The sequence below is a fragment of the Heloderma suspectum genome, chromosome 2 (genome assembly GCF_057233095.1).
Source record: "Heloderma suspectum isolate Gila_16-S chromosome 2, 16-S_ref, whole genome shotgun sequence".
NCBI lineage: Eukaryota > Metazoa > Chordata > Lepidosauria > Squamata > Helodermatidae > Heloderma > Heloderma suspectum.
Window position 1 is genome coordinate 351,605,363 of NC_139459.1, and position 26,551 is coordinate 351,631,913.

The 26,551-nt window shown below is 48.2% G+C and overlaps 1 protein-coding gene across 1 annotated transcript; it reads left to right on the forward strand.

Annotated features, from left to right (window-relative positions):
* The first annotated feature begins 9,388 nt into the window (after positions 1 to 9,388).
* On the forward strand, positions 9,389 to 22,858 carry LOC146355497 (vomeronasal type-2 receptor 26-like). Its single transcript, XM_084832565.1, has 4 exons — positions 9,389 to 9,565; positions 9,656 to 9,883; positions 13,843 to 13,952; positions 20,897 to 22,858. Exons 3-4 carry the CDS (start codon positions 13,877 to 13,879, stop codon positions 21,805 to 21,807), a joined length of 987 nt encoding a protein of 328 aa, XP_084688691.1. The 5' UTR covers positions 9,389 to 9,565; positions 9,656 to 9,883; positions 13,843 to 13,876; the 3' UTR covers positions 21,808 to 22,858.
* The last annotated feature ends 3,693 nt before the right edge of the window (positions 22,859 to 26,551 follow it).

Here is a 26,551-nt window from a genome sequence, read left to right on the forward strand (position 1 = left end):
TACCTGAATGGTTTAGTGGTTTTCCCTACGTTCTTCAATTTAAGACGAAATTTTGCAAGAAGCAGCTCATGATCTGAGCCACAGTCAGCTCCAGGTCTCGTTTTTACTGACTGTATGGAGCTTCTCCATCTTTGGCTGCAAAGGACATAATCAATCTGATTTCGATATTGACCATCTGGTGATGTCCATGTGTAGAGTCGTCTCTTGTGCTGTTGAAAAAGAGTGTTTGCTATGATCAGCGTGTTCTCTTGGCAAAACTCTATTAGCTTTTGTCCTGCTTCATTTTGTACACCAAGGCCATGCCTGCCTGTTATTCCGGTGATTTCTTGACTTCCTACTTTAGCATTCCAGTCCCCTATGATGAAGAGGACATCTTTTTTTGGTGTTAGTTCTAGAAGGTGTTGTAGGTCTTCACAGAACTGATCAACCTCATCTTCTTCGGCATCAGTGGTTAGGGCATAGACTTGAATTACTGTGATGTTGAATGGTTTGCCTTGGATTCGTACTGAGATCATTCTATCATTTTTGAGATTGTACCCCAGTACAATTTTCCCACCCTTTTGTGGACTATGAGTGCTACTCCATTTCTTCTAAGGGATTCTTGCCCACAGTAGTAGATATGATGGTCACCTGAATTAAATTCGCCCATGCTTGTCCATTTTAGTTCGCTGATTCCCAAGATGTCGATGTTCAGTCTTGCCATCTCATGTTTGACCACCTCCAGCTTACCTTGATTCATTGATCTGATATTCCAGGTTCCTAAACAATATTGTTCTTTACAGCATCGGATTTTCTTTTCACCACCAGACACATCTCTATACTAAATATAATAATTCTAAAAATTATGGAATCACTGCAGCTGCACATCTGTACACTTTAACCATTCCAAAGTACAGAAGTGCTTTTGCTCTTGCCCGTTTTACTTTGCTGTCAGCACTATTAAATGGACGATTTAGTAAGATCCCCATTAGTGAACTGAAATGTTTCTATGGTGCTGGAGGAACAGAATCAGTTGAACACATTTTCTTATATTGTAGCTTCTATAGAGAATGCAGAGAAAAGCTGATTTCCCCACTATTAACAGCCTTCTTGGGAAGCAGCTCCACCCCTTTGGTATCAGCTTGCTCACGGGATGCGACTTCTTGTGTCATTGGAAGGGTTTTCCATGATTTCAGTGCAGAACAGGAAAAGCTGTTGTTATTTTCTTGACAGAAGGAACATTGTATTTTGTTATTACACTAGTCTTAAGTGTGTTTTATATGTTTCATATTGATTTTGATGATTTGTGAACCTAATGCATTGTGGTTGGTTTTATTGTTGAATTTTCCTGTTGCTTTTATTGTTTCTGTATTTTTTCACTTTTAATATTTTAACTGTTTTATGTGTCTTATGGTTGTAAGCCATGGGGGGGGGGGTCTGCTGTGAAAGGGGGCCAAGGAATACTTTAAATAAATAAATAAATAAATAAATAAAATAATACATGAATTCATCCATTCACTAATTTTATTAACAGATTGTAACACTAAATACATCAAGAATTTGTGTTCTTTTCCCTGAAGGTCAGTTGAAGTTTGCCACGACTCATGTCTTTAGATACTCCTATGTCCCAGACATATGGGAATCCAGACTTAAGGGTTGTATTCATGGAGAAGGATAAGTCATTTTTCCCAGTAATCTCTTTAAACTCCTTGAACACCAGGATGGCACCTGCCAAGTGGTCCAGGGGTGAGTACAACCACCCCAAGGTGGACCAAAGAACTACATCAACTTCAATGCCCAGTATAAATATTGGAGTATATTTATTCATGAACCAGGCAGAATGAAATGAAGTGTAAAGTTAACTAGCTAATGTCAGTCAAAGCTTGTTGAGCTGCTGCCTTGCTGAATCACGGAATAGAATTACACTGGTGAATGGTGAAAACATGTTTTCTCAAGATAGGCACCTGCCCATGGAGCCAGAGAGAGAGAGAGAGTAAACAAGGTTGCAGAAGTGATTTTTGCTCTCTTATAATTATACAGATCATGGTCATTTATTCCACTTCTCACCAAAGCTTGAGGGATTTTGATGTCCAAAGATCACTTTTGAAAATGATGCAAGGAACTTCAAATCAAGAGCAATACCTGGTGACTTTTCATATCTGAACTTGAAACACTGGAGCATAAATAGCTCCTGAGCCTCTGGGAGCCTGCGGGGAGATGCAGGGAAGGCAGGGCCTGTGCCAGTGTGAGTTTTCATATCATCCCTGTCTAGGGTGGCCAAGCGTCATACATTACAGAGGACAATCTTCCATTTTGGAGAGCTAGCAGAGGACAGTCCTGCATTTGAGAGTGTTCCGGACCAAGTCTGCTTTAAAAATAAAGAACCACAAGGAGGGAGGGGACGCAGGAGCCTTGAAAGTCCCTAGCAGTTGAAACTGGACAGCTAACTGAGCAGGCACTGAGGTCTCCTAGTCAATCTCTCCACTATGGTGAGATGTCTTATATTTCCATTTAAACAATAGCGATTATTTCTGCATTTGCACCTGTACATATAAAATTGCATATGCAAATGTTTTTATCCTCTTTTTTTGGCAATCTGTAGCTGGGCACCCTATGCCTATGGCCCCTTCATTGCTGAGGCCACTCCAGACCACAGCTTCATTAGTCTAGGCACTGAAGCGGGGAGAGAGGCTGGCTCCTCATTCATTGTTCCTCAGACCAAGCACAGGGTTTTGGGTCTCTGTGTGCTGCAGACACAGAGGAAGGGGACTATAGCTGAACTTCCCAGCATGCTGCTGCTGCTCTTGCTTCTTCTCTTGCTCTATGTTCCATGTGGGATGCTGAAGACAAAATGCCCATTGAATGGGATAAATGAAGAAAACAGGCCATTTAATTTTTACAGGCCAGGAGAGTACCTGATTGGTGGGATCACATCTACAGCAAACACTGTATTCAAGCCATTCCTTTTCTCGGAGCCTCCCTCTACACAATTTCCCTTGTAAGTGATGTGCCCAACTCCGAATTCCTATTCTGCAGGTTTTCCTTTTTAGCTGAGGGGACACAGTGAATCTCTACTACGTACATGACTATTAAGTACATGACTAGAAAGAAATCACAGACACACACACACACACACACCCATGTGTATATGGCCCTCCGCATTGGAAGGAAAGTTTCCACTGATGTAAATGAGAGTGTAATTCTTAGAGTAAAGTGCAGAGATTTCTATTGACTAGAAAGGCCCTTTTAGTAAATGATGCAAGAATGTGATACACTTTCATTAACTAGACTGAGGACATCTGTATTTGTTACAGTGTGAAAGGAATGAGGTACTGGTCCATCCTGCCCTTCTTGTTTGCCATTCGTGAGATCAACCAGAATCCGAGGTTCTTGCCCAATATCACTCTGGGCTACAACATCTATGAGAACTATTTTAATGCAAGAATGACTTACGAGGCCATGGTCGACCTGCTGTCTGTTGCAGAGCAGAGTGTTCCAAACTTCAACTGTGGAAGACAGAATAACCTCCTGGCAGTCCTTGAAGGGGCCGACTCTGAGATCTCTGCCAAGATTTCATCCATGCTGGACATCTACAAGATCCCACAGGTACATGAATGGGGGTGAGGGATGTAGGCTGAGTCTGCTCCACTTGGCCAGAGAAGCCCAGAAGATGGCTTTGGCCTGGGCATCACCAAGTAAGGCTGGAGACAGGCAATACTTTCAAAAGAATTGAACATGGTTTGAGAGAGGTTTTGCTTTCCTTATTTCTTTGGTCCCCCTGTCATCTCAGCTCAGGGGAGTTTGAAACAGTACAATGGGTGCAGTGAATTGTCAGTGTTTGATAATGGGTTGAATCTAGATTAAGGGTGCTTCTAGGTGTAGGGCTCCCAATATTAGCACTCCAAAGTCATTCTGCAGCTATTTGGACTGGTGTTTGTTTACTTAACGTATATCTATATGGTATGAAAACAGCAACAATGGCAACAAGAGTTGGTGAAGCATGGGAGGGTTACGAAATGAAGACATCACCTTTTGCTCCTCCTAGATAAATCATCCTCTGGAAGCATAAGTCAGTCATACTGAAATCCCACTGCAATCAATGGGACTTAAATCAGGGCTACATTTCACATTTCACTTAATCATGGCCAACAGAGGATGTTCCTTTTTCACAGCAGACACACACTGGATCAACCTTTTCATCCAGCTGTTCACCACAGCCTGAAGATCTCTTTCTTTGTCAAGTGATCGTAGCTCACATCCCAGCAGCATATGTGTGTGTTGTTTGGCTATACTGCTGTGGAGGGTGTGTAGGCTGGTGTTTTCCCTTTGTATGTGTTTCTCTAAGCATCGCCAATTTTATTTGCTTGGCTTCTGGGGGAAAATATGTGATTGGTATTCAGACTCCATCTGTGCTTTGTGTGTTCCTTGGCCAAGTTAGTTTTCTTTGAGCTAGATCAACTGACCTTCTATAATATGGGAAAGGATGGTAGAACCAGCAGTTTTCAAACTTGCTGACATTCTCCAAGATTCACCTGAAACATTTTTCTGCTTTCACCCTGTTTTTCAGCTTTCTGAAATGGGAAAAGTGAATATATCCTTGTGTATCAGACAAAAAAAGGTCACTCTTCTCCATTAGACTGAAATGAGAAAAAATGTATTATTTTTTTGAGTACACCCATCTCTTTCTCTCTTTCCTAGGTCAGCTATGGCTTTGTCAGTCAAGTTCCCAGGGATAGACTTGAGTTCCCCTGTTTTTATCGGATGGTCCCCAAACCAGAACCTCCTTACCTGGGGATTGCCCAACTGCTCCTGCATTTCAGATGGACTTGGATGTGTCTCCTGGCTCCAGACAATGACAATGGAGAAAGGTTCATGAGAAGCTTTCCACCTGTGCTCATAAAAAATGGAATTTGCATTGCCTTCTCAGGAAGCATTCCAGTGGTGGATTGGGGGAAAAGGATGTTCGACATAGTTTCACATTTTATGGACACTCGGGTCAATGTCGTTGTTTTTCCAGTGGACTCTCGGATCATCCTAATTGTCATAGCAATCATTCATAGAGCTGAACAGGTCACAAAATCAATTGTGGGGAAAGTTTTGATTGCAACAGCTCTGCAGGATGTCAGCATAAGCTATTTGTACAAAATGGCCCATCTCCAGCACACTCATGTTTCCTTGTCCTTCTTAATCAAGAAAAACAGAAGGTCACAGTATGACAATTTTGAATCATTTCTTAATGCTATCGAGCAGTTTGGGGACACAATATTTCATTGTTCATATTCAAGGAATACCTTGTCTGTGAAAGCCTGGAAGAGTTGTACAGAAAACGAGAATTGGGTGACATTGCCCCAGGATGTGATTGAAAAGATCCTGTCTCAGGACTCCTACAGTATTTACACTTCCATCCAGGCTGTGGCACAGACCTTACATGCTGCCACATCATCTCCACTGAATATGAGAAGGATGGTGGGTGGAGAGAAGCTGGCACCTCAAAGGGTGCATTCATGGCAGGTACACCCATTCCTTCACCTACATTTATCCCTCAACTTTCTTCCACGAAACTCACAGTGGTCCTGTACTTTAGGTTAAGCTACTGAGCTTCATAGTCAAACCATAAGTGGGAATTTGAACCCAACTGGGGACAGGGATGTGCCTGTGGACATGCTGTGGTGTATTGGGTGCCTCAGTCAGAAATCCTTCCAAGTTTGGAGTTTTCATTTCGAAAAGGTGTCCAGGAGCAAACAGGGATTCTGGTTGTACCACACAACCTGCTACTGAATAATCTGCCAAACTGGGCTAGCTGTGGTGTTGCCGATGTGGTGTTGTGGTCTCTTAAGATATTTCTGTTGAGTCACTTCGACATTCATGCTGCCCTGGTAGGATTGGCTTAGGGCTTCATGGCTGTTTCCAGTGGAGGCTGGTGGCTAATGTGATTATGGGATGGGGGTGGGGGTACAGGTCAGCATAGGTGGAGCCAACAGGTCAGAGGAGGTGGGACACTGTTTGCATCTCCAATGGCTGGCAACTTAAACCTCAAAAAAGGAAGAGCAGAGGCACCTAAATTTTAAGATTGTACATGCAGAATAAGAGGTGAGGAAATCGCAGCCACACAAAAGCACATTTGTACCAACATTCTCTAGTTCCAGAAATAACACACATTCTACATGGAATCATTAATGAACTGTGTGTGTGTGTGTTTCAAACCATCACCCCAAATGATGATGCTGGCATTGCAGATGATGATATTGTCAGAGCTGCACAGCCTCATCCAGCGTAAGGCAATGATGAACCCAGGGTGGTCATCTGCACTAACCTCTGGTGCAATACTGAACTCACACACAACATAGGGAGAGAGAGAGAGAGAGAGAGAGAGAGAGAGAGAGTCAATATTGTACAATAATGCTAAAGCATTTTTCAGTTCATAGTTTTGTGGAAATCATCTTTCATGCTCTCCTGGAAGCAAAAGACTTATATCTCTTCCATGATAGAAATCTCAAACACAAACACAAGGCTTTTCCTTTGGTAACAAACAGCACATAGAGAGACAACACATAAACAGACATCGTTGCCCTCTCTTGTACATGCACACACGAAAGAAAGAAAAATAAACTGACTCTCTGCCTCGTTCAGATGCAACGGCCAAGAAGGACACACACACATAGGGATATACGAAACTCACCTTTTCGCGGGATCTTTCATGGTGGGGGGGATGGGGGAGGAGGCGATCTGGTCCTCCCCCCTGGAATCCTCGATGGCCAGCTCCGTAAGATAAAATGGCAAAAAAAAGGGGGGAATGCAAATAGCGTAGTGAGCGTTATTTGTGTTCCCCTTTTTTGCTGTTTTATCTTACGTAAATATTTACGTAAGATAAATCGGCGAAAAATAGGGAACGCAAATGGCGGCGGCTGTTGCCGCCGCCATTTGTGTACGCTGGGGTTTTTTGGGGGTAGCTGTGATAGACTACGTAAATTTTTACATAGCCTATCATGGCTGCCTGACTGGACACAAATTGCGGCCGCTACGGCGGCTGACATTTGCGTCCGCAGCAGCCCGTCCGCGGCCAGAAATCCGGCTGTGGACGGCCCTGGCCGGCTGCTCCGTGGCCTGGCTGCAGAGTGGAGCCAGCCATCGAGGATTCCAGAGGGGAGGACCGGACCGCCTCTCCCCATCCCCCCCACCGCGAAAGATTCCACAAAATGGTGAGTTTCATACATCCCTACTCATAGTATTGTGAGGGTAAAAATGGGGTGGAAGGTCAGAACATAAATGTAATAAAATGAAGTAATGTTATTCTAGATTTTATATGCATTTATGCTAGAGAGGGGAAGCATCCTGCTCCCTGCTTGTGTATTTGTTTTATACAGACCTGCGGAGGGACCCTGAAGTCTGACACCAGGCTTTACAACTCACATTAAACATTCAAAATCTCTAAAACCACTTGCTTCTCGTATGCCCCACCCATCCTCACACAACTAGGCATCCTGTGCATATTTACATGGGAGTAAGTCCCCGTGAATTCAGTGAGATTTACTTCTTAGTTGACCAATAGGTTTGCTACATATCTCAACAACCTGTATCCCTTCTCACTTACAGACACATCACCAACTTCTCCAGAGTATATAGCAACAGAGAGAAAACAATTTGTGGCTGAGTCCAGATTTCAAGAAATGAAAATGAAAATGCCTGGAGTTAGTGAAGTCATGGCCAGGTGATAGACACACCCTTGGGCAAGGATATCTTTAGGGATGTACAAGAAGTACTTACCTTTCCTATCCACGGCGTCCATGGTGGGGGGGAGGTGCTTCGTCCCTCCCCCAGAATCCTCCCCAGCCGGCTCCGCTCCACGGTGACTCTGGCTGGGCTGTGCCCGACGCAAATGGCATAGCAGCCACCAGTTGCGTCCCTGCGTAGGCCATGATAGGCTACGTATATATTTACGTAGCCTATCATGGCAAAAGGCAGGAATGCAAATGGCAGCCACTATGCCATTTGCGTCCCTGCCAAGACGTGATAGACTACGTAAGTATCTATATCACGGCTTGGTAGGGATGCAAATGGGAGCTGGCGGAGCCGCTGCCATTTGCAACTGCAGCCCAGCAGCAGCCGGAAGATGACCCAGAGCCACCGCTGGAGCCACAGCATCCGGAGGTGCTGTAGCCACTGCCAGGTAGGCTCCATCCTGGGGGGGTTCCAAAGGGTGTGTGGGGGGGTTGCCCCGTTCTGCCATGGACTCAGGGGGGCAGGATTCTAAAGAATCTGGCCTCACTGGAGTCCGTGGCAGAATTCTCCAACATCCCTAGCTATCAAGCCAGAGTACACATGGAATGGGGGTGCACGCCACAACAGAAGAGCAGCCAAGCTGAATAAAGGAAAACAATCTGACTAAAAGTAGTCTCAGAAGAACTGTTTTTTCTGCAATAAGCACCAGGATGGCTACAGGACATCATGCATCCCTAACAACCGCCAAACACAGCCACCTCAGAGTAAATTGCTCGTGGAGACACCCCCCCCCATATAAGCACCTCCACTTAAATGTAAGTAGAACTCTCAAGGCAATTGGGAATTCTGCAGACAGCCTAAGATACCATGTTGAGGCAAAATGCTTGAACAGGCCTCATCAACCTGGGAGACTCTCTGCAGATTAGAGGTCCACATGTGGAGAGCCCAGGGATGGGGGAGAATTTCTCCCCGAAACTTCGGGGGGCCGAGTGCCAACGCATTCGGCCCCCCGAAATCGGCGGTGAAATTCTCCGCCCCCCCCCCCCCGGGATGGGACTTACCTTTCATGAATGTCCCTCCCAGCGGCGGGTCCCGGCGGCGGTTCGTCGGGTCTTCGTCAGGGGTGGGGGCGGCAGCCGGTCTTTCAACTGGCTGCCACCGCCACCATTACAAGTGCAGTAAAAAAAGAAAAAAGAAAAACCCGTGATAGGCTACGTAACGATTAATGTAGCCTATCATGGCTAGATCTCCAAAGTCAGCCATGATAGGCTACGTTAATTGTCATGTAGCCTATCATGGATGACTCTGAAAAAAAAAAAAAGTGCGTACGCAAATGGCGGCCCCCATAGGGCGCTGCCATTTGAGTTCCTTATTTGGTCCCTGTAGTCTACGTAAAGATTTACATAGACTACGGCGAAAATAAGGGCATCGCAAATAGCGTTGCCATTATTTTCGCCGTAGTCTACGTAAATCTTTACGTAGACTACAGGGACCAAATAAGGAACTCAAATGGCGGCGCCCTATGGGGGCCGCCATTTGTGTACGCACTTTTTTTTTTCAAAGTCACCCGTGATAGGCTACGTGATGATTTACGTAGCCTATCATGGCTGACTTTGGAAATTTAGCCGTGATAGGCTACGTAAATCGTTACATAGCCTATCACGGGGGTGTTTTTTTTTTCTTTTTTTTTGTGGCCGGGTAGACAGGGCGCTTCTACCTGGCCTGAATTTCGCCAGCGAGGGATGGGACGCCTCCCCCCCGGCCTGAATTTTGGCCGGGCGAGGCGGAGCACCTCCCCCCCTCACATGAACTTCGGGGGGAGAACCGAAGCGCCTCCCCCCCACCGTGAAGCAAGCTTCGAGGACAGGTAAGGGACTTTCGTCCATCCCTAGGAGAGCCAAGACGTTTAAACCAATTTCCTCTTTACCAAATGGGTGTTTTCCCCATGTCATTCTAGCTTCACCAATTCCTGAGGCATTTCCAGCTTTACAATAGTTCTGTGGATGGAGCTTATTTGGATGAGAACGGGGAACTGGTGTGCGACTTTTATATCGTGAACTGGGTGATGTTTCCAAACAAGTCCACTGCTAGAGTGGTAGTTGGGAGTCTAGAGAGACAGGCCTCCTCCGAGATCAAGTTCACCATTGATCAAAAGGCCATTGGATGGCCCAAGTTGTTGAAGCAGGTGGGAAAAATTTCAATGATTCTTGATATCTCTTCCCAGGCAATCCTATACATATCTAATGCAAAGTTTGTCCCACTGAGGTCAATAAGGCGTGGTCATTAAGTTCAGTGGGGCTTACTCCCAGGTAAGTGGGCATAGGATCGCAGCCTTAACTTCTATCAGTTCATTAGCTATTTTACATAATACTGTAGGAAGGTGATTTCCAAATCCATTAATTTATACTGAAATCACATAGTGACTATGAATAGAAAAGGCTTAGCATGATTATACGATAACTCTGAAGTCCTGCTGTGAAGTATGCCAGGCCAGTACTCCTCTCACTGTTGCAGGGCATATGTGAAATGTTCCAAACTGTTGTGGGAGGTGTCAAAAGGTGGCATCCATGTAGGGATGTTAGAGAATTCAGCCATGGATCCCAGGGGGGCTGAATTCCAGTGAATTCGGCCCCCCAGAATCCATGGCGGAAGGGAGCCCCCCGCCCCACCACCCTGCAAAAGCCCTGCGAAACGGAGCCTACCTGGCTGGGGCTCCGGCAGTGGCTCCGGCGGCAGAGGCTCTGGCCATTGCCAGGCTGCTGCAGCCGCAAATGGTGGCCCTCATAGCAGCTGCCATTTGCGTCCCTACGCCTGCCCGTGATAGGCTATGTATATATTTACATAGCCTATCATGGCTAAAGCAGGGACACAAATGATGTAGGGGAGACCATTTGCATCCCTACACAAGCCTGCGATAGGCTACGTAAATATTTACGTAGCCTATCACGGCTAAAGCTGGAACGCAAATGTTGTACGGGATGCCATTTGCTTCCCTGTTTTAGCCGTGATAGGCTATGTAAATATTTACGTAGCCTATCACAGGCTTGCGTAGGGACACAAATGGCGTCCGCTACATGGGACTTCATTTGCGTCTGGAGCAGCCTGACAGCGGCTGGAGGCTCTGCTGAAGGTTGGCCTGGCCGGCAGCTCCGCAGATTCCGGGGTGGAAGGAACAGATCGCCTCCCCCCCTGCTGAGGATTCCGGGGGGAGGAATGGATCACCTCCCCCCACTTAAGGAACCCGGCGGAGCCAGGTAAGCGTAGGGATGAACGAAAGTCACTTATCTTTTAGTGAAATTGATTCAAGGTGGGTAGGAGGCGCTCTGTCCCTCCCCCCCAAATTCTGGCCGGGGGGAAGGCACTCCGTCCTTCCCCCCCCAAATTCTGGCCGGCCGTCTCCACTTCACAGGGATTCTGCAGAGCCACCGGCTGGCTCCGCCAGCAGCCAGACATCCGGCCTCTGGCCAGCAGGGACGCACATGGCGGCTGCCGTAGCCGCTGCCGTTTGCGTCCCTGCAGTCAGCCGAGATAGGCTACGTAAATGTTTATGTAGCCCATCACGGCTGATTTAAAAGAAAAAAAAAATCACACGTATGCAAATGGCGGTGCCCAGGGGTGCTGCCATTTGCGTTCCTTATTTTGGCATGTCTTAGTCTACGTAAACATTTACGTAGACTAAGACGGTGAAAATAAGGGGAACGCAAATAGCGTAGCGTCTACGCTATTTGCGTTCCCCTTATTTTCACTGTCTTAGTCTACGTAAATGTTTAGGTAGACTTTTGTTGTTGTTCAGTCGTTCAGTCGTGTCCGAATCTTCGTGACCCCATGGACCATAGCACGCCAGGCCTTCCTGTCCTGCGCTCTCTCCCGGAGCGTGCTCAAGTTCAAAGATGTGCCAAAATAAGGAATGCAAATGGCGGCGCCCATGGTTTTTTCTTCCTTTTAAATCAGTGTTTTTTTATGCTTTTTTTCCTTTGAAATCAGCCATGATAGGCTACGTAAACATTTACTTTATGTAGTCTATCACTTTTTTTTTTTTTAACTGGAAATGGTAGCGGCGGCAGCCAGTCGGAAGACCGGCCGCTGCAGCCGCCGCCCCCGAACCACTGCCGAACCGCCGCCAGAGCCGCCGCCGCCGCCAGGAAGATCCACCGAAGGTAAGTCCCATCCCGAGGGGTGGGGCGGGGGGGCAGACCGTTCTGCCACCGATTTCGGGGGCCTGAATGCACTGGCATTCGGCCTCCCCGAGATTTGTGGAGAAATTCTCTGACATCCCTAGGTAAGCGGGGTTTCGTACACCCCTACATCCATGGGGGGGGGGGTTCCATTCTCACAATGGCTGCTCTGGTGAGCAAAGCCATGACAAAACACAAATTTCACAAAAGGTAGCAGAGAGAGCAGGGAAGCAGAATCATGAAGGTATTGATTCCCCTGCCTCCCATCATGCATGCCGTTGTATGGCGACGTTTTTGTGTCCTCTGTAGGGCAGGACCCAAAATTTGCTTTAAGTCATGGGTGGCCTGTATGAATGTAATGGCTGTGTGTGTGTGTGTGTGTGTGTTTGAGAGAGAGAGAGAGAGAGAGAGAGAGAGAGAGGGAGGTATAGAGAGATATGCTGACTGAATTCAGACCACACATCAGAGTGAGGTAGGTCTCTCTCTCTCTCTCTCTCTCTCTCTCTCTCTCTCTCTCCAATTTTGAAGGTGTTAAATGTCTTCATAAACTCTATTTTGGATCCTATATTTTGGCTTTTTTTGTTTTTACCCCACCCCCACCCCCATCTTTAGTGTCTTTTGCCATTTTATTTGTTAAATCCACCCTGTAATCCTTCAGTATTATACAAGCCCACGACCACACACACTCACCTTTGCAGGTATGCTTTCTCATACTTGATCCTGAGTAATCCAGTCCTCCTTAATAGAGAGCAGAAATTTATAAGTGGATTTTTGTGCTGTGCACATTCTCACTGTTACTTCTGAATAGGCATGAAAGGGGGTCCATTGCACCTGATGAAGTGGACGGTGCCCAGAAAACTTAGGCCAGCATGAATTCGGCAGTCTTAATGGTGCCTCCAACAAGGCACTTCATTGTTATTAAAAGAAAGAAGTGGAATTTGGATATTGTCAAAATTTGTTGTCGGGTTACAAAAACTGCCTTTCTGTGTGGCTCTGATGATATCATCATCATTATCATCGTCATCGTGTTACTGTTCCCACTGTTCTGTCCTTAAGGTCAGTTGAGGCTCTCCGCAAAAGGAGTTGCTGTTAGAACAGGATAATCTGGGCTGAAACAAATTAATATTTTTGTGTGATTTATTTTTGTTGTTGCTATGTACAGAAAGGTGGATTAGGGATGAACTGAGAACTTAATCCTCCTTCTCATTTTCTGTGAGTGTGTAAATTCCCACCCCCACCCCTACTGTTTTGCAAGATTGATCTTAAAGCCACTTCAAACCTTGTGCAATGGGAATTGTTAGTGAATCATGAGAATATGAATACGAATGAATGCTTTTTGCGTGGATGCGTGAATCTCCACCACCCACTTTGCACTCATGATCTTAAAGTTCCTATGCCTCAGTTTCCCATTTCTGAGGAATTCGGTTGCTGGCTTTAATGATTCAAAAGACTGTTATCTCTGATAGTCCCCTGGCTTTGACTATGGTGTCCCTGCTCCCCACATCTCCCGCAATGTCAGTAGCCATCAGCCTTGACTGACTGAAACCAAACAAGTTCTGGCTCCTTCTCAGAATTCAGTTATCCATTGGACTGTAGGTAAAGACTTTTCACATCACCTGCTACCTGACACATTTGACTGGAGATGCCAGGTCTTGAACGTGAGACCTTCTGCATGGTAGATATGTGCTCTGCCACAGTGACAAAATCCTTCCCCAAGATCTCTCTCCTCTCTCTTTCTTTCCCTCCTCAGGTGGAAGGATGGGGTTATGCCCCAATTTGAGTTTTCTGAATCTAATCATTGATTCAACTTCCTTAATTCTGGTCTTCACTCTGGTACAATGTTGAACTAACAAACTAAATTTATGCTATTTCCAACTCTATAATTTCCACCAACTTCGATATAACTTCTGGCCTAACTAATTTTCCTGGATGTTCCTCATCTTCATGGATAGACCATGCCTTTTTCTAGATGTACTGAAAGTTGTCGGCCTGGATTTGCCAAGATGATTCAGGAAGGAGAGCCCATCTGCTGCTATGCTTGTGCCCCATGTGCAGAAGGAACCATCTCCACTCAGGAAGGTAGGAGAGTCAGGAGCAAAGAGCTGCTCATTTGCAATAGGGCACAGATGCATTGACATATTTTAGGCTGGGTTGTTGTAGGCACTGGTTCCTTTCTAGCTGTTTATATAGTTAATTATTAAAGAGTTCACTAACCAAGTTTACAAAGGGAGTCGAAAGAAATATCCTGCACTAATGGAATACACAGGGGAAAGGAGCCTGCTCTGGGAATCTTTGTATAGTTAATATTAAGATATTCAGTAATTTCACAAAGGGAGTTGAACAAACATCCAGAAGTAATGGAGTACAGAGGGGAAAGTAGCCGGCCAGGGGAACATTCAGCATGATGCACCAGTGCTCCCCTTGTGTGCTTTGTGACACGTTCAGTCTGCCCGCTTGTGCTTGACACATCAAAGAAGAGACTAGGGATGTACGAAAGTCACTTAGCTTTTCGCAGCTTTGATTCGCGGTGGGGGGAGGTGCTCCGTCCCTCCCCCCGGAATCCTCACTGGGCTGACTCTGCTTCGCTGCGGCTCCTCAGAGCTGCCGGCCAGGGCTGTCCGTAGCCGGCGTTCCGAACACGGCTGGCTGCTGCGGCCACAAATGGCGGCCGCCGTAGCAGCCGCCATTTGCATCCTGCCCAGCTGCCGTGATAGGCTATGTAAGTATTTACATAGCCTATCACGGCAAAGAGCAGGGGCGCAAATGGCGGCCGTTATGCCATTTGCACCACTGCTCTTTCCGTGATAGGCTACGTAAGTATTTGCGTAGCCTATCAGGGTAAAGGCAGCTACGCAAATGGCTCAGTGGCCACCATTTGTGTGGCTTCCTTTACCGTGATTTCGTACATACTTAGTATCTCTCACTCTTTTGACAAAAGAGGACCTTGCATGTCAATGATTGATTCAAAGACAGGTGTCAAGGCTGGAGTTCAGCAATGGGAGCATACAGAGAATTTCGCCATGAATCTCAGGGAGGCCGAATGCCAGCGCATTCGGCCCCCCGAAATCGGTGGCGAAATGCTCTGCCCCCCCGTCCCCCCTGGGACGGGACTTAACTTGAGCAAATCTCCCTGGTGACGGCGGTTTGGCGGTGGCGGCAGCTGTGGTAGCCGGTCTTCTGACCAGCTGCCGCCGCCGCCATTTCTAGCAAAAAAAAAAAAGTGATAGGCTACATAAAGATTTACGTAGCCTATCATGGCTAGATTTTTAAAAAATACCATGGTGGGCTACGTAAATCTTTATGTAGCCTATCACAGCTGAGTAAAAAAAAACAGCCGTGCATACACAAATGGCAGCACCCATGGGCGCCGCCATTTGCATTCCTTATTTTGGCACGTCTAGTCTATGTAAACATTTATGTAGACTACAGCGAAAATAAGGGAAATAATAGTATCTATGCTATTTGCGTTCCCCATATTTTTGCCGTAGTCTATGTAAATGTTTATGTAGACTAGACATGCCAAAATAAGGAATGCATCGCCCATGGATGCCGCCATTTGCGTATGCGCGGCTGGTTTTTTTTACTCAGCCGTGATAGGTTACGTAAACATTTACGTAGCCTATCACGGCTGACTGCAGGGATGCAAACCGCGGCAGCTACGGCTGCCGCCGTTTGCAGACCTGTCCGGCCAGGATTCGGAGTGGGAGGGACGGGGCGCCACCCCCCCAGCCAGAATTTCAGGGGGGAGGGATGGGGCTCCTCCCCCCCAGCCAGAATTTTGGGGGGGAGGGATGGGGCGCCTCCCCTCCAGCCAGAATTTTGGGCGGAGGGACGGGGCACCTCCCCCCCACCTCGAATCACATTTCATCAAAAGGTAAGTGACTTTCGTACATCCCTAGATAGGTGGAGAATTTCTCCACGAATCTCGGGGAGGCCGAATGCCAACGCATTCGGCCCCCGGAAATGGTTGGTGAAATTCTCCGCCCCCCTGCCCCCCCGGGATGGGACTTAATGCCCTCGAATGTCCCTCTCGGCGGCGGGTCCTGGCGGGAGTTCGGCGGCGTTTTGTCGGGGGCGCAGACGGCGGACGGTCTTCCGACCGGATGCCGCCTCCACCATTACAAAATAAAGTAAAAAAAACAAAACACCCATGATAGGGTACGTAACGATTAACATAGCCTATCACGGCTAGATTGCCAAAGTCAGATACGTTAATCATTATGTAGCCTATCATGGGTGTGGGTTGTTTGTTTGTTTTTTTTACTTTTGTATTTCGTGGCTGGGGAGACAGGGCTCCTCCCCCCCTGGCCTGAACTTCGGGGGGAGAACCGAAGCGCCTCCCCCCCACTGCGAAGCAAGCTGCGGGACCAGGTAAGTCCCTTCCGTACATCCCTAGTTTGCTATGATCAGCGTGTTCTCTTGGAAAACTCTATTAGCTTTTGTCCTGCTTCATTTTGTACATCAAGGCCATGCTTGCCTGTTATCCCATTGATTTCTTGACTTCCTACTTTGGCATTCCAATCCCCTATGATGAAGAGGACATCGTTTTTTGATGTTAGTTCCAGAAGGTGTTGTAGGTCTTCATAGAAGTGATCAACCTCAGCTAGGGATGTCAGAGAATTCCGCCACAGATCTCAGTGAGGCCGAATGCCAGTGCATTCGGCCCCCTGAAATCTGTGGTGGAATGGCATGCTACCCCCCCGCCCACCGTGGATCCCCCTCGGGACGGGAGTTACCTGGGGTGGATGTTCCGGGTGGTGGCGACTCCGGCGGCGGCGGTGGCTCTGGCGGCGACTCCGGTGGGTGGTCTTCCGACTGGTTGCCACCGCCGCCATTTCCAGGCTTGTGGAAAAAAAAAAGACGTGATACGCTATGTAAAGGTTTACGTAGCCTATCATGTTTAGGTTTAAAAAAGAAAAAAAAGGCATGATAGGCTACGTAAATCTTTACATAGCCTATCATGGTTGGGGGTGTTTTTTTTTAAAAAAAATGGCGTACACAAATGGCGGCGGGTACGGCCGCCACCATTTGCATTCCTTCTTTTTATCGTCTTAATCTACGTAAATATTTACGTAGACTATGACGGTGAAAATCAAGGGGAACGCAAATAGCGTAGCGGGCGCTATTAGCGTCTCCTTTTGATTCGCAGTTTTAGCCTACGTAAAGATTTACGTAGGCTAAAACGGTGAATGAAAAAGGACGCAAATAGTGCCCGCTACGCTATTTGCGTTCCCCTTGATTTTTGCAATCATAGTCTACGTAAATATTTACGTAGATTAAGACAGCCAAAAAGAAGGAACGCAAATGGCGGCGGCCGTAGCCACCACCATTTGTGTTCATGGTTGTTGTTGTTGTTGTTTTTACTCAGAGCCCTCCGTGGCCGGCAATCCGGCTGCGGACAGCTCTGGCCTGGCCGGGCCGGGCCTGGCTGGCTGCTCTGCGGATCTGCCGCGGAACACAGCTGGCTGTTTGAGGATTCCGGGGGGAGGACCGGAGTGCCTCCCCCACAGCCAGGATTCCGTGGGGAGGGACGGAACGCCTCTCCCCCCATCAACATAATCCGCGAAAGGTAAGTCACTTTTGTACATCCCTAACCTCAGCTTCTTTGGCCTCAGTGGCTGGGAATACACTTGAATTACTGTGATGTTGAATGGTTTGCCTTGGATTCATCCTGAGATCATTCTATCATTTTTGAGATTGTACTCTAGTACTGCTTTTCTCACTCTTTTATTGACTATGAGTGCTACTCCATTTCTTCTAAGGGATTCTTGCCCACAGTAGTAGATATAATGGTCACCTGAATTAAATTCGCCCATTCTTGTCCATTTTAGTTTGCTGATTCCCAAGATGTTGATGTTCAGTCTTGCCATCTCATGTTTGACCACCTCCAGCTTACATTGATTCATTGATCTGACATTCCAGGTTCCTAAACAATAATGTTCTTTACAGCATCGGATTTTCTTTTCACCACCAGACACATCCACAGCTGAGTGTCCTTTTGGCTTTGGCCCAGCCACTTCACTCTTTCCGGCGCTACCTCTGCTCTTCCCAGTAGTATATTGGGTCTCATCTGAGGGTCTCATCTTCCGGCGTTATATCTTTTAGCCTTGTGATAAGATCCATGGGGTTTTCTTGGCAAGAATACTGGAGTGGGTTGCCATTTCCTTCTCCAGTGGACCACATTTTGTCAGAACTCTCTGCCATGACCTGTCTGTCTTGGGTGGCCCTGCACAGCATAGCTTACGGCTTCACCGAGTTACACAAGCCCCTTTGCCACAACAAGGCAGTGATCCATGAAGGGGATCCTTCACATCCTTAGTGAAATCTTAATGGATTTTTCCAGTTCAGTCCTGGAAGTTTTTGTTCTCTTTCCCCCCAGTGGCATTATCTTGACCTGTAGTGAGTCGATGCAATATGCAGATTCCTTTTTCTTTTCTTTTTTAATGGTGGCAATTTCTGAAAATTGCAGGATGGGTCCTTGAAATGTGCACAAATGGCACCATTTATAATAATAATTATAATAATAATAATAGGCTGTCCTGTGCAAGTGTGCACAACTGCCAGTCTCCCTGCCCACTATGTAGCCCTTCAGAGGCACATTCCTCTCTTGCAAATATCCTTGTGAATTTCCTCCTCCGCACACACTACTTCATTTAGTTAGGGATGTATGAAAATCACTTACCCTTCGCGGATTATGTTTATGGTTGGGGGTGAGGTATTCCATCCCTCCCCCCAGAATCCTCGCTGGGGGGGAGGCGCTCTGTTCCTCCCCCCCCCCGGAATCCTGGCCGGCCAGCTGTGCTCCACGGGGATTCTGCGGAGCTGCTGGCCGGCTCCGCCAGCAGCCGGACATCCAGCCTCTGGCTAGCAGGGACGCAAATGGCGTTTGCGTCCCTGCAGTCAGCCGTGATAGGGTATGGAAATGTTTACATAGCCTATCATGGCTGACTTAAAAACAACAACAACAATAACACGTGTATGCAAATCGCGGCGGCCATGGCCGCCGCCATTTGCGTTCCTTATTTTGGCACGTCTTACTCTATGTAAACATTTACGTAGACTAAGATGGCGGAAATAAGGGGAATGCAAATAGCGTAGCATTCCCTTTATTTTCGCCGTCTTAGTCTACGTAAATGTTTACGTAGACTAAGACGTGCCAAAATAAGGAAGGCAAATGGCGGCGGCCATGGCCGCTGCCATTTGCGTATGTGCGTTGTTCTTGTTGTTGTTTTTTAAGTCAGCCGTGATAGGCTATGTAAACATTTACGTAGCCTATCACAGTTTTTTTCAAAAACCTAGCCATGATAGACTACGTAAATCTTCACGTAGCCTATCACTTTTTTTTTTTTTTTTAACTGGAAATGGTGGCGGTCGCAGCCGGTCAGAAGACCAGCCTCCACCGCCGAACCACCGCCAGAGCCGCCGCCGGAGCCACCGCTGCCAGAAAGATCCGCCCAAGGTAAGTCTCAACCCAGGGGGGGCGGGGGGGCGCAGGCCGTTCCGCCACCGATTTCGGGGGGCTGAGTGTGCTGGCATACGGCCTCCCCGAGATCTGTGGTGGAATTTTCGTCCATCCCTACATTTAGTCCAGCAGAGCCATATTCTACACTTGTCAAATAACCTGTCCATTCCATCTTCCAATTCTGTGTTTCCCACGTAGGGATGTTAGAGAATTCTGCCACGGATCCCAGGGAGACTGAATTTCAGTGAATTCGGCCCCCCAGAACAGAGCCTATGTGGCTGCGGCTCTGGCGGCGGTGGCGGCTCCAGTGGCGGCTCTGGCAGTGGCGGTGGCTACAGCCACTGCCAGTCTGTGGCCGCAAATGGCGGCCGCTACACCGGCCACCATTTGCATCCCTTCGCTGAGCCGTGACAGGAGCAGCTTGTCCCCACCATGTTAAACCTATGCTGAGGGAAGGGAACTGCACCAGACCATCATCTTCTCCACACACTACTTTGTTTAGAGCCATAAAGAAAGATGATTGCCAGTCCCCCTGCCCACTATGTAGCCCTTCAGAGGCACATTCCTCTCCTGTAAATATCCTTGTCAGTTTCCTCCTCTGCAAGCACTACTTCATTTAATCCAGCAGAGCCATATGCCATACCTGTCAAATAAATTGTTAATCCCTCGCCCTGCCCCTTCACTTGGGAATAGGGAAGTACGAAACCACTTAGCGGTTTCGTAAGTGGCATCCACAGTGGAGGGTGAGAGGTGCTCCGTCTCTCCCCCGGAATCCTACCAAGCTGTCTCCACATCCAGCTGCGGCAGGTCTGCAGATGCAAATGGCGGCCAGCGTAGCCGCTATGCCATTTGCGTCCCTGCTTTTGCCGTGATAGGCTTTGCAAATATTTACGTAGCCTATCACGGCAAAAGCAGGGACGCAAATGGCAGGACACTGGAGCCACTCACCCACAGAGTGACCTTGGCTAGTAAAGAATCTGACACCTCAGGTAAGGGGCTTTCCTGGCCCTTCTTTCTGGGATCCTTTTTGAGTGGTGATGCTCTGGAGTGAACTGGCAGCCTTCACCATGCAAAACATTTCCCTGGCCACTGAACACAAGCAGAGCCACACCTGTTGACATCAGTGAACCATCTAGTCCAGCATCCTGTTCCCAGGGGGCCAGGAAGCTACCTCTGTGAAGCCGATGAGCGGGACATGAAGGCAACAGTCATCTCCTGTGGTTACTGGCAGCAGCTGGTGTGCAGAGCCAGCCTGCCTCTGTATCTGTAGGATGTACCTCTTTATTTATTATTGGTTTATTCAAAGTATTTTAATCCTGCTCATCAGCAAAAAAAAATCTTTCTCTCGTGGCATCTATTCCTTCACCCCCCATCATATCTTTTAGAGCTGGGTGGGCAGAAAGTAGATCTCCAGCTGGTTGGGACTTCAATTCCAAAAAGCCCTGCTAGCATAGCCAATGGTCAGGTATGCTGGGAATTGTAGTCCAAAACATTTTCAGGGCACCACCCTTTGGAGAAGGCTGGATTATACTGATGATACAGCTGCTGTTCTTTTTTTCAGATGCAGAACATTGCAACAAGTGCCCAGATGATCAGCATCCAAATGAAGATCGAGATCAATGTGTTCCTAAACTTATCGACTTCCTCTCCTACAGAGGAACCCTGGGGATTATCCTAGTGCTCTGTTCCCTTTTGTTGTCCCTAACCACTGGTCTTCTTTTGGGAATCTTCATTAAATATCGAGAAACTCCAGTAGTCAAAGCCAACAACCGTGACCTCACCTACATGCTCCTCGTCTCCCTTCTGCTCTCCTTTTTGTCCTCCTTTCTCTTCATAGGTCGGCCCCAGAAGGTGACCTGCCTTCTCCGACAAACTGCCTTCAGCATCATCTTCTCAGTTGCTGTCTCTTCTCTGTTGGCAAAAACTATCATGGTGGTGGTGGCATTTGTGGCCACAAAGCCAGGAAACAGGATGAGGAAATGGCTGGGGAAGAGCTTGGCAGTCTCCATCATGATTTCTTGCTCTGCTGCTCAAATGGGCATCTGTATCCTCTGGCTGGGAATCTCTCCTCCATTCCCAGACTCTGACATGCATTCCCAGACTGGGCAGATCATCCTGCAATGCAATGAAGGGTCTGCCGTCATGCTTTATAGTGCTCTTGGCTACATGGGCTTCCTGGCTGCCGTCTGTTTCACGGTGGCTTTCTTAGCCAGGAAGCTGCCTGGGGCATTCAATGAAGCCAAGCTGATCACCTTCAGCATGCTGGTGTTTTGCAGTGTTTGGGTGTCGTTTGTGCCGACCTACCTGAGCACCAAGGGGAAATACATGGTGGCTGTGCAAGTCTTCTCCATCTTGGCCTCCAGTTTGGGATTACTGGGTTGCATCTTCATCCCCAAATGCTACATTATTGTATTGAGGCCGGATCTAAATAAAAAGGAGCATCTGATGATGAAACCAAAAGATTGCTTATGATGGAACTACACCTACATTGTCCAGCCTGGCAATGATGCTCTTCCTTTGTGTGCTGTTCTAACAGACGGTTGGTTGGGTGATGCTGGGATTGGTCCAGCACATCTGGGATGGACCCATTGTGGGGAAGGCTGATGTAGAGTGTGTGTATTAGTGTGACAGATTTGTCCTTGTCCTGTGATGTCATGCTGTGGGGGCTGGGTATTTGGTGATTACAGATCAACTGGTATCCATCCCATGGGTGTTCCAATTGCAGATTACACAAATTTTGCATAAGTGCTGCTATTTACAGTGGCCATTGTGCAGAAAATGAACATTTATGTAAAAAGCTTGCCCATGGTTTTCAGCAAAATAGCAGGTCAAAGCTAAATGGGCATCCCCGAGCTTACCAAACTGAGTGCCTGCCAAGTCGGGCAAGGATGTGGGGCTGTGGACAGGTGTCCAGGGGCTGAGTGGGAGGATGGCCACTGGACCCCATCCCCTTCCCAGACTCCCACGATATCCTTACTGGTGAGATATGTAGTTATGGGCGGATCACTTACCCCATTCCAGGTGGGGGGGTCTGCAGGGGGGGTTGGCGATCCGTTCCTCCCCCCTGGAATCCATTCAGGCTAGCTCCGCTCCGCCTTGATGCTGCAGAGCTGGCCGCCAGCTCCGCTTCGCTGGCGAATGTCAATACGGCCGGTAGCCATTGCCATGCCGTATCGCTGTAAGTCAGGCTCCGGATGCAAGTGGCCTAGTGGGTGCCATTTGTGGCCGTAAAGCTGGTAGATTAGCCACGCAGTGGAGCTGGCTGGGGAGGATTCCGGGAGGAGGGATGGAGCACCTCCCCCACACCATGGATGCTCCAGACCGGACGGGTGAGTGGGATTCGTACATCCCCATACGTTTCTCACAAAACAGGAATTGCTCTAACAATTCTTTCTTATTTTAACAAGTTCCCAGCTATGGTTTTTTTTGGAATTAATCTATATGTTTCATTACTTGTCAGCTTTCCTGATCTACATTACCTTCTGCCTTCCTAACGTGTTTAATATTGAGAATAAATCCTGACAGAATACTTGGGTGATTTCCTGTCCTCCACCTCCTTTTTTACACCTCCTCCTCACCCTCATGGAGCACAAGCCCTTGCTTGGGTTATATGGAGAGGAAAGGAACTGTTTTTATTCCCAGATTCAAGAGCACATCCTCTTTTTTCCCTCCTCCACAGTGGAAGTGAGAAACAGCAGGATTTTAGTATCCCTGAGAGTGGACAGTCGGTGTCCCTTCACAGATCAAGAGGTAGCAGCTGCAGTAAAGACCAGTGTTGCTGCAGTTCCTAAGTCCGATCTTGTGTGTTTGGCCAGGGCTGAGTTCCTTCTTACTTGTAGACCATTGCTGTTGCCTGAGATGCTGCCTCGCTGTTTTGTAATTTCGTGCATTAAACCTCTTGCCTTCCTGCCTTTCAGCATTTTCAGGTCACATTCATGCTTCCATCTCTTTCTATTCCTTCTTGGCAAACTGGTTCCGTTCCAATGCTGAGTGTTCCCTTGACAAAATGCCCTCTCTTGGATGTTCTCCTGTGCTGGTGGAGGGGACTGACTAGGTTATCTGGCAGCAGTGGAAGACAGAGTAGCAGATATCGGCAATACTTGGAATCAGCAGGTGCCGTGACTGGGAGCTGCCATTTCCCAAAATGCCTCCAATGTAGCATTAGTCTAGGACAGTGGGGGAAATTTCAGAGGTGACTCTGAGTGCCATAGCTCTTTTTTAAAGGGGGGGCAGCAGTGCTGGAGACCCGTGAGGGCAGAGTGATCTCTGTGTTACCTCAAACAGTCCACCCCCTGCATGGGGCTGCATGGGGCGGCAAGGCACACTGTCCACTAATATATGAGGCTGGATGTTGCCACACACAGGCATGTGGGAATAGGCCTAGCCGTGAACCGAGCTACATGCCCGTGATGCTAACCTTGACTACCTTGAACTTCTCCTTTCTAGAAGATGGGAGAAGATTTTGTGGCAGGTGCTTCAGTAGTTTGGGGAGATGAGATACGGCCTCCCTGATGTTGGCACTCTGTGGCATCAGCCCAGAACTCAGGAGGAGGAAGGCCTCATCCACATCACCAGGGCAGGGTGAGGAGGAATCACCCACAGAGATCCCAGGAGCTAATGTCATTTGCATCCCTGCGGAGGCAGTAATAGGCTACATAAATATTTACGTAGCCTATGATGGCAAACAGGAATGCAAATGGTGGCTATCATAGCCACCGCCATTTGCGTTCCCCCTTTTTTTTTTTGCCATGATAGCCTACATAAATATATATGTAGTCTATCACGGCAAAATACAGGGATGCAAATGGTGGCAGCTATGGTGGCCGCCATTTTCTTCCCTGTGCAGCCCAGAGGCCGGATGTCCAGCTGCGGGCAGCCCTGGCTGGCAGCTCCATGAAGTCGCTGAGGAGCAGAGCCGGCCGGGGAGAATTTTGGGGGGAGGGACAGAACGCCTCCCCCCCACCACGAAAGTCACCCTTTGAAAAGGTAAGTGACTTTCGTACATCCCTAGTCATGATGGCTATAGCTGTGTCCAGTATCAGAAGCAGTATGCCTAGGTAACCAGTTGCTGGGGAACATGGGCAGGAGGGTACTGTTGCACTCATGTCCTGCTTGTGAGTTCCTTGTGGGCAGCTGGTTGGCCACTGTGTGACCAGAATGCTAGACCCTTGGTCTTATCCTGCATGGTTCTCCTTACATTCCTATTAGAGATAGGATCTCAATGTTCAGAAGCACTGTACCTCTGATTGCAAAGACACACAGAGAGAAAGACAGAGAGACAGAAAGACAGAGTGGTGTATGTGTGTGTGTGTGTACCTTGGGGAGACTTCTTTTTTTCAAAAAACAAGATAATTCAATCATAAAAAAACCTGCCAGTTTAAAAGACCGGACGATAAGGCTATCTCACGTTGGTCCAAACTCCACAATATAGGGATAGGGGAGAATTCTGCCATGGATCCCAATGATGCCAGATTCCAAGTATCCGGCCCCATTGGGGCCTGTGGTGGAACAGACCACTCGCCTCTGCCTCCCCCCAGAATCTGTGCAGGTTGGCTCCTTCGTAGTCTTGATCCTGAGGAGCCAGACGCCGGCTCCACTTCGCTGGTGATACAGTCAACCGCCATTGCCATGCCGTATCACTGGGATAGGGTAAGTGAGTCTCCGGACTCAAATGGCATAGTGGGCACCATTTGCAGCCATAAAGCTGGTAGATTAGCTTACATGCAGCCAAAAGTGTCTGCATTTAGGCTAATCTACCAGCTTTACGGCTGTAAAATGGGGCCCACTACGACATTTGAATCCGGAGACTCACTTACCCTACCCCAGCGATACGGTATGGCAATGGCAACCGGCCGTATTGCCAGCGAAGCGGAGCCGATGGCTGGCTCCACAGGATTGCCGCAGAGTGGAGCAAGCCTGGACAGATTCCGAGGAGGAGGGATGGATTGCTTCCCACCCTGCGGACCCCCCCGCCAGACCTGGAGGTAAGGGATTTGTACATCCCTACCACAAAGCCAGGAAACTGGAAGCTAAGGCTGATGCCATATCAGTCAGCCCCGTGATGTCCCCCGTGATAGGGATGTACGAAAGGTACTTATCTTTCCGCGGATTATGCTGATGCTGGGGGGGAGGTGTTCCATCCCTCCCCCTGGAATCCTGGCTGTGGGGGGAAGCGCTCCATTCCTCCCCCCCGGAATCCTGGCCGGCTGGCTCTGCTCCGCTGGGATTCTGCGGAGCCACCAGCCGGGGCCGCGCACAGCTGGACATTCGGCCACTAGGCAGCCTGCAGGGACGCAAATGGCAGCTGCGGTAGCTGCCGCCATTTGCATCCCTGTATTTTGCCATGATTAGGCTATGTAAATATTTATGTAGCCTATCATGGCAAAAACAAAAACAGCGAATGCAAATGGCAGCAGCTACGACGGCCAGCATTTGCATTCCCTTTCTTTTTTGTTGTTTTAGCCTACGTAAATATTTATGTAGGCTAAAACAGCGAAAAGAAAGGGAACGCAAATGGCGGCCACCGTAGCTGCCGCCATTTGCGTTCACTTTTGTTGTTCTTTTGCCGTTATAGGCTACGTACATACTTATTTAGCCTATTGCAGCTTCCGCAGGGACGCAAATGGCGTCCCTGCATTAGCTGTGATAGGCTACGTAATTATTTACATAGCCTATCAAGGCTATAATCAGGAAGCGAATGGCGGCCGCAGACGTGGCCGCCATTCGCAAAGCAGCGCGAATGGCAGCAGGTAAGTGCTCCGTTTCGCGCACCTTTCGTGGGGGGGGGGGGCGGGCGGCTTCTTTCCGCCATGGCTTTCGGGTGGCTGAAAGTTTTGACTGGAGATGCCAGGTCTTGAACACAAGACCTTCTGCATGGCAAGTATGGGCTCTACCGATGAGTAGGGATGTTAGAGAATTCCGCCAAGGATCTCGGTGAGGCTGAATGCCAGTGCATTTGGCCCCCTGAACTCCATGGCGGAACGGCCTGCCACCCCCCCTGTGGATCCCCCCCGGGACGAGACTTACCTGGGTAGGATCTTCCGGGCGGCAGCGGCTCTGGCGGCGGCCAGTCTTCCGACCGGCTGCCACTGCCGCCATTTCCAGTCCAGACTTGTGTAAAAAAAAAAAAAAGACGTGATAAGCTACGTAAAGATTTACGTAGCCTATCATGGCTAGGTTTAAAAAAAAAAAAAAAGACGTGATAGGCTATGTAAAT